The following is an 8,441-nucleotide window of genomic DNA, read 5'->3' on the forward strand; positions in this document are numbered from 1 at the left end:
AGCCGTTTGTGGGACGGAGTCGCGTCGACTTCCAGCTGTGAACGAGCAGTTTTCTAAAAAAAACAACATTTTTCTCACGAGGACGATGACGTCACCGTCGTGTGACGACTTCCTGTTTCAAAGACGAGAAAAGTCGAGTTGTGACGACTTGTTTCTGTAAAAATATTTAGATATTTCAGAGTAAAAGATTTGCGTCAGAACTTTTCTCTAAAAGCTCTTTTTTCCACTGCAGAAAATACTGAATCCTCAATTAATCTGTGATTTCCTACATTAATTAAAGTCTTTGAATGTCTCGTTTTGACCCAAAGAAATTCAGTTCAATATGATTTAAAACAGAAGAAATTAATCAGTTGTTAAAACAGATTATTTGTTGGTTTAGTTTGTTTCTATGAATCCCGTGTAAATATTCTGGTTTTCCAGAAGAACAAAGTAAACATCTGGACGGATCCAGCTGATCGTCCAAAGGATGATGAATCCTACAGACTTTTATTTTGAAACTAAAGGGTGGCTGGTGTAGAGTTCCTGCAGTGGAAACCAGTGTAATGGTGGTTTGTCTTCTGTCCTCTTTATTATATCGAGTGTGACGATCGATTAGAAGCCGGGCTTTTATTTTGAAAAAGAGAGAAGTGTTTCCTTTGCTGTGCTTCAAATTGTTTTTCTTTTTTTGTCTTCTGTCCATCACGCTCTCGTGTGATTGGTCGGTTTGTTTTGTATGTTTTGGGCTAAATAAATAACAAATATTCATTCATCACTGCAGACTCGGTTTACTGTCACGTGAGGTCGTCTTCACTGCACGAGTGAGTTTTTAAACCTCCCACCACTGCCCTTTAGGAAGCCTTTTCCCCTTCACAATAAAAGCCCCCTCCAACAGTACATTTTAAATCCCTTATCCCTTCACAATAAAAGCCTTTTAAATGACCACATTAGTAACAAAGTCTTTTATTCAGTCATCATCGTCCTCTACCTCCATGATCACCCTCTCTGTTCTCCTCTTCCTCCCTCCTCTCCTCTCCTTCCTCTCCTCTTCCTCCTCCTGCTCCTCTTCCTCCACTCCTCCTGCCCCCCCCCCCCACCTCCCCCTCCTCCCTGGCGTTGCAGCGGCTGCAGTGCCTCCTGAACCCCCCGATGAAGTGAGACCTGAAGCAGCAGAACGGACACGCGTACCGGCCGGGTCGGTGAGCGGCTCTGACGTGTTGCTGCAGCTGACTCGGCAGGAAGAAGCTTCGAGAGCAGCCGAGGCATCCGTAGGGTCTCTCCACGTCGTGGCAGCGCACCACGTGGCTGATAGCGAAACCTGTAACACAGGGAGAGCATTGTGGGTAATGTCGTGCAGCGTTATGCCTCTGAAGTCAGAGCGGCCTCGTTTTTCCTCTACAACGTAAAAGTCCTGCACCTCTAGAACGATCGACAACAAAGCCCCCTCCAACAGTTTCCCTTCAAAATAAAAGCTTTCCTAAATAACAGGAGGCTCGACGTGTTATCGTCACCATTAATGTGTCCAAGGACAGGAAGCTTAAAGACGACATAGTGAACGGACTCGGACACCAACAGGAAGTGAGGCGGCGCTACCTTTGAGTTTGGTCTTCCAGCCACAGATGAGACACACGAAGCGGTTATAGATGAAGCGAACCACTTCGGCCGTCGCCTCCATCTCCTCCTTCAGCTGCTCCCCGCTAAGCCCCGCCCCCCCCTCCTCCTGCGCCGGTCCGGGGGCGTTGGCGTCCCGTCGGATGGCCTGGGAGGCGTAGGCTCTGGGGATGTCGTGCTTCCTCACCACGTGGTTCACTCCCAGAGCTTTCAGCTTGGTCTTCCAGCCGCAGATCAGACAGTGATAACCGGCGCCGTCGAACATCAGGACGCTCTCGTCTCCTTCCTCCTTCTGGGAGGAGACGTCTTCATCAGGACCCTCTTCCTCACCGCTCTTCCTCTCCTCCCCCCCGCTCTTCCTCTTCACAGCATCTTTCTCTCCCTCCCCCCCGCTCTTCCTCTTCACAGCATCTTTCTCCTCCTCCCCCCCGCTCTTCCTCTCCTCCCCCCCGCTCTTCCTCTCCTCCCCCCCGCTCTTCCTCTCCTCCCCCCCGCTCTTCCTCTCCTCCCCCCCGCTCTTCCTCTCCTCCCCCCCGCTCTTCCTCTTCTCAGCATCTTTCGCCTCCTCCTCACTGCTCCTCCTCTCCTCCCCCCCGCTCCTCCTCTCCTCCCCCCCGCTCCTCCTCTCCTCCCCCCCGCTCTTCCTCTTCTCAGCATCTTTCGCCTCCTCCTCACTGCTCCTCCTCTCCTCCCCCCCGCTCCTCCTCTCCTCCCCCCCGCTCCTCCTCTCCTCCCCCCCGCTCTTCCTCTTCTCAGCATCTTTCGCCTCCTCTTCACTGCTCCTCCTCTCCTCCCCCCCGCTCTTCCTCTTCTCAGCATCTTTCGCCTCCTCCCCCCCGGTCCTCCTCTCCTCCCCCCCGCTCTTCCTCTCCTCCCCCCCGCTCTTCCTCTTCTCAGCATCTTTCGCCTCCTCTTCACTGCTCCTCCTCTCCTCCCCCCCCCGGTGGTCCTCACAGTGTCTGGAGATGAGGTGTTTGTATATCTTGGTGAAGTCTCTGCTGGTGTAGAAACACTCGACGCAGTGGAAGAGCTTCGCCGTGTTTTGGTACATCAGGATGTTTCCGAGTCGACCGACCGCCGCTCTGTCCAGACGGGTCGGGTGAGACGCCGCCAGGTGAGTCAGCTGGTGGGCGTGGCTCTTAGAGAAGTGACCACAGAGGGGACACTGCAGGTGGGCCGGAGGGTGGGGGGCGGACATGACCGGTGTCACCGCGTCTGCAAATAAAGTTACATTCAAATTAACAAAGAGTTCAGACAACTGCTGCTTTTTCTTCTTCTGTGGTTCTGAAAACATTAAAATCTGATATTTAATTTTTGGAGTTTGGTGAGAATCTCCTGAGGCTTTTATTGTGAAACATTTGGTCTCAAAGGCTGTGATTGGATGAATGAATGAATGATGTTTAAAAGAGTCTCAATCATCACAGAATCTTCATCATCCTCACCCTTCTCTTGGACTGCCTCCTCATCATCAAGCACCACTAGTTCATTGTTAAACAGCTCCTCTTCGTCCTCCTCCTGGTCCTCCTGGTCCTCCTCCTGGTCCTCCCGGTCCTCCTGGTTCTGCTGTCGGACCTGAGTGAGCCGGTCCCGTCCGGCGGAGCAGGGCTGTCCGTCCCCGAAGCAGAGGACCAGATGGTCCTCACTGCCGTCTCTCTTCACAGAGAGTCCGCACACTTTGAAGGACTTCCTGATCAGGTCCGCGTCCAGTTTGTCCCACGCTGAGACCACCCAGTCCACCAGCAGGCGGCATGGGGGGGGTCTGAGTTTCTCCTCGGCGTCCTGGTCCATCCAGCGCTGGTATGCGTCCTGCACGTCCTGCCTGAAGGGTTCTTTCCACATCACGTCGGCGGCCTGGACGAATCGGGTGCAGCCTCTCGGGATCGCCGCCGTCGTGACGTCGTAGCCGGCGTTCAGCTCGGCCTTGGTGGCGGCGCCGACGTGGCAGCGGTACGAGTCCCACACCAGGAGCCGCGGGGCGCCGTCGGACTTCCCCACCACGGCCCGCAGCCAGTCTTTGGTGAGAGCGTCGCTCATCCAGCCGTTCACGGACGACTTGACCACCGCGCCGCCGCTCGTTTCCTCCTCGTCGTCCGTCCCTCTGAAGACGATGAAGGGCTTCAGCTTGGTGCCGTTGGCGGTGGCGGCGAGGACCACGGTGATCCGGCTCTGTCTCTTTAAACCTAAACAAACCGCCGTCTCGTCCATCGCGAAGATGTCGCCCTCTGAGATCTTCTTGGCGCTCACCGTCCGCCCCACGTGATCGATGAACCCGACCAGCTTCTCCGTGAGGACCTCGGGGTCCGCCGGCGGCTCGGCGGAGCGGCGGCGAATGGAGAGCTGGTTCCTCTGCAGGAAGTTCTGCAGCCATCCGGTGCTCACGAAGGCCTTCCCCCCGTCGCTCACCGACGGGTAGATCTCCAGCGCTCTCCTCGTGATGGTGGTTCGAGTCACCGCTGTGCGTTGGCGTTTCATCGAGTGAATCCACTCCCACAGCTTCTCCTCCAGCTCCTCGCTCACCAGCAGCAGCTCCTCCTTCTGCCTCCTCCAGTAGCGGATCCTCTTCATGTCGATGTTAAAGTGTCTCGCCGTCTCCTCTGCAGAGTTCTGCTGCTCGTACTCCAACACGCGCTCTTTGAACTGGAGGTCGTATCTGCGTCTGGTCGCCATGTTCCTAAAAGAAGAGACGTGAGTGAAATGAGACGACGCTTCCTCTGGAGGCTCCTTCCCCTCAGTAGTACTCGTGTGGAAATACTCTGCTACTAGTAAACTATACAGATATAATATACATGTTGAAAACATATTCAGCGAGAGCTCATTTTAGTGACTTTATTTAATAAAGTATATTCTCAAAATACACCTTTAATTATTTGATTAGATTTTGGCATTAATAATCTAATTATTCAAATAAAAAATTAAAAACATGATCTAATAATGAAAATACTCCATCACCGCGCGACTCACCAGACTCCGTTCATATTTTACGGTATTTCATCAAAGACAACGGAATAGAGATAACAAAACGTCTCATTATGAACTGATAGTTATATATTCAGTGATGTCACAGTGTGACGCAGTATTCCGGGTTATTACCGGGACTGTGACTGTAACGAAAAGACGGTAAATTTGTGTTATTACGGTGTAATAACGGTGAATAACTGCTTCACGTGAAGCTGCGGGAATAAAGAAGCTAGCAGGCTAACTCTAGGCTAACACGCTTAAAAGCACACATTTAATCCTCTCTTCCACCCACCTGCTGCTCCCGCTGGGTGTGTGCGTGTGTGTGTGTGTATATTAAAGCTCCAGAACCGGAACCGGCCAGAAAAATCACTCTAAAGAACCGTTTCTACTGGTTTATAATCGGTATATGTTACCGGAACCATCGCGTCGCTTCGGCACGTTTGCAGCCAATCAGATCGCTTCAACAGCGACGATTGCCCAATCGCAGCATATCCAGGAAGTATCGCGAGACCTCAGTCATGCTTTAAATTCTTTGGCGTTTTTGTTTTTTTATAGATGCTATAACGATCAAACAAACTATTATAAAAATGAATGTATACATTTAACTTGTATGCTCCAGAAGTTTTCATTCGGTTTGTTGTGATTTGACTCAAATATATTCATGCTTTAGATATTTTAAAGCTATATTCTGTTTATATTGTGTGTGTGTGTGTGTGTGTGTGTGTCTGTGTGTCTGTCTCTCCAGGGCAGATTAAGGTGATTAATGAAGCTATTTTTGGTCTGGAGAAGCAGGTACCTGCTGAAGAAGAAGAGGACTACATCTCCCACCACCCACCTCAGTATGACGTCATCTTTCAGCCAGGTGTGTGATGATAAACATTAAAATGCCTTTTAGTACTGTAACTAAACACAGTACACATTTGTGGTACTTGTACTTTCTACTTCTCCTCCACTACATCTCAGAGGTACATATATTATATATAATATTCATCCAGAAACATCAGATATACACATAAACTCATAGGACTAGTACATGATGACACTAAACTTTACTTTTATCTGGTTTGATACAGCCTCTTATTCCAGAGCTTTTACATGGTCTTCATCATGTAAACAGGAGCATAACTCACTCTAACAAACAGGAAATAGAGTCTTTGTGAGGACTACTTTCTGCGGCGGATTGATCCACGTTGACGGAGGATCGTTGGACGTTTCTGTGTTTCAGAGGATCGAAGGTTTGATTCCGTGAGTCTGTTAACAGAATAAAGTGACGCGAGGTAAATACCTGTCTCACATCTCACTGACCATCTGCGGCCCTGGATAATCCCTGAGAGCAGATTAGAGACGCTGCAGCACAACGACAACACTTCAGAGGAAACATCGGACTCTTCGAGGTCCAGAACCACAATCATTTTGGTTCTAGAGGATTTTATTGTGAAAGTTTATGACACGTAATTTGCTGACTGAAAAAAAACTTTTTGGACGTTTTGAAGCCGTTATGGAGACTTTGACACCAGATCCGAAGACTCCTTTATTGTGAACAATATTATACAAGATTGAAACAATATCCGTGCCTTTTATTGTGAAGGCTTCAAATACTTGGGCTTTATTTGTTTTACCTATTTTCTTTATGCTTTTAAAAACGGATGGTACAAGTTTGTTTACAAGTTTGGTACAAGGACTCCTGAGCTGAGGATTTATTTTTTTGTGCATGTGGTTTCATTGTGAAAAATCACCTTTATTTTGAAGCTGTGTACGATTGTGAATTTGATGAAGGACTTACTTGTTACGGATTCAAACATTTGGGGGATTTGTTTTGTACTGAATGTTTGGAGTTTTATTGTGAAGCTGACTAGAAATTTGGGCAACACACCACATAAAAACGGGCTTTTATTATGAAGGATTCAAAGTTCTCTGGGACTTTTATTATAAAGGGTTTGAAGTTCTCTGGGGCTTTTATTGTGAAAAGATTGTCGCCAGGTGATCTGTCCTGAGAGGCGGAGTGGCCGGACATCAAACAGCCAATGAGCTGTCAGAGATGATTTCGTACGTGGAGTGTCTGGGCGGTGAGGGGGCAGGGCCTAACGTGGGGTCACGCTGTTGGACCGGCGGCCCCGACGACGAGCAAGACGAGCTGCTTCCGCGCAAAATGGCCACCCTGCAGCCAAAGACGCAGGGCAGCCTGCGGCGCCGCCTCCTCAGCGCCAAAATCCACCAGCACCACGACGCTGTCTTGGGAATGAATGCAGGCGGCAGGCCTGCGATGCCCACAGGTGACTGGAAGCCCCTCCCACTTCACCTCCAGTATCCAGGCAACAGCCCTTGGTACCGCCGCCAGCACCTCCCACCGCGACCCGGCGTCCACCCTTCTCTCGACCCAGAGGATCATGGGAAACCGTGGTCCACCTACCCGGTCCTGACCCAGCGGGGCCGGACGGGTTCCTGCCCCCCCACCCCGGAGCCCCGCCCCGGCTACACCCTGCCAGCCCCCCCTCCTCTCGGGGCCCCGCCCCACTTCAGGGAACCAGAGGTGCCGCCGCAGTACCGCTACCAACCCAGCAGGAGGCGCCGGACCGGCTTCTTCTGCTTCGGGTCCCAACCAGGGAGGAGCTCCAGACTGGAGGCCACACCGACCACACCCCTTCTACATGGAGGTACTGCTAGGAGTCCTAGGTAGTAGTACTGTCCTCATGTAGTACTACTGCTTCGAGAACTACTTATACAACAAGTACTTATACCGCTGTTTAGTCTCATTGGACCTGAATGCGGTTTGGTCCGGAAGGGTCCCAGCTCGTCTGGTTTGGTCCTCAAGGGTCCCAGCTCGTCTGGTTTGGTCCTGAATGGTTCTCCGTGTCTTCCTGTCTGATCAATAATTCATCACAGTCAGACATTATTCTCTGATAACATGCAGAAACACACTCACTGAAACACAAACCAAAACAACCCCACGTTCCTTAAATTAACTCCTCTGTGTATAATCTGTGTGTGTGTGTGTGAGGGATTAACTGCAGCTACATATGCTACGCTAATGGCTAATTCCTGTAGCAGATGACCAGGCTTTAACATGCAACAGCTGCTACCTGTTAGCTTCACATGTTAGCCTCACCCATTAGCTTCACATGTTAGCCTCACACATTAGCTTCACCTGTTAGCCTCACACATTAGCTTCACCTGTTAGCCTCACATTTTAGCTTCACCTGTTTGCCTCACATGTTAGCTTTAGCTTGGTCTGCCTGGTTGTGTTTGATCAGGTGTCATGAAGGTGAAGCCCCGCCCCTCCCGTCCTCTGATTGGACAGCGTGTTGAGCCTATGTTCTATATATAAACAGAGTGACAGCGTGGCCTACTTCCTGTCCAATTAATTCAACTAATTAAAGCAGTGACGGACAGACAGACAGAAGTAATGAGCTGCTCCACTAGCCCACATAGTTGGCCCACTTCAGACTGGAACCGTCCCAGTTCGTGAAGATGCAGCTCTCTGATTGGCTGTCAGGCGTCCTCACCACCACCAAGGTGTGTTAAACTGTAGGTATCACAGGTAACTGACTCAAGTACCATTTAAACCTCCTCAAGGACCTCTGGCATCTTATCAAGGACCTAAAGAACCAACTCAAAAACATAAGGGTGCTCTTTAAAATCTCAAGGATCCATGCGACCAATTCAGTCCCTCTTCAAGGACCTCTATGTCACTTTTAATGACCCAGCGAGATCCTCAAGGACTCCAGGGCCTTCTTCATTCTCAGCTCTCAGTCGTCCTGGTCTTAAAATGTCTTCACTTTGATGACATGTCCTCTCTGTTCGGTCCTCATAAAGACAGAAATATGAGAACTCAGAGAATAAAACCGAGCCTCCACACACACACACACACTCACTCTTCCTTCATCTATACAGCATTG

General features: G+C 50.2%; 2 protein-coding genes across 3 annotated transcripts in view; one reads left to right on the forward strand and one right to left on the reverse strand.

Moving 5' to 3' along the window:
* fbxo3 (F-box protein 3) overlaps nucleotides 1-751 on the forward strand; it is a 5,796-nt gene extending 5,045 nt beyond the window's left edge. For both annotated transcript variants that reach the window (XM_079296121.1, XM_079296122.1), the window contains exon 12: nucleotides 1-751. This exon is cut by the window's left edge. The gene's annotated coding sequence lies outside the window, so the exon portion shown is untranslated.
* On the reverse strand, nucleotides 92-4,976 carry LOC306797511 (uncharacterized protein; the record flags this gene model as incomplete). The annotated part of the gene is made up of 6 exons (XM_079296876.1): nucleotides 4,838-4,976; nucleotides 3,030-4,258; nucleotides 2,354-2,802; nucleotides 1,570-1,987; nucleotides 1,074-1,294; nucleotides 92-112 (listed from the first exon to the last, which is right to left on the reverse strand). The coding sequence occupies exons 2-6, from the start codon at nucleotides 4,252-4,254 to the stop codon at nucleotides 92-94; spliced, it is 2,334 nt and encodes a 777-aa protein (XP_079153002.1). The 5' UTR covers nucleotides 4,255-4,258; nucleotides 4,838-4,976.
* Nucleotides 4,977-8,441: the final 3,465 nt, after the last annotated feature.

The sequence above is a fragment of the Melanostigma gelatinosum genome (assembly GCF_949748355.1).
Source record: "Melanostigma gelatinosum genome assembly, chromosome: 24".
Classification (NCBI taxonomy): domain Eukaryota; kingdom Metazoa; phylum Chordata; class Actinopteri; order Perciformes; family Zoarcidae; genus Melanostigma; species Melanostigma gelatinosum.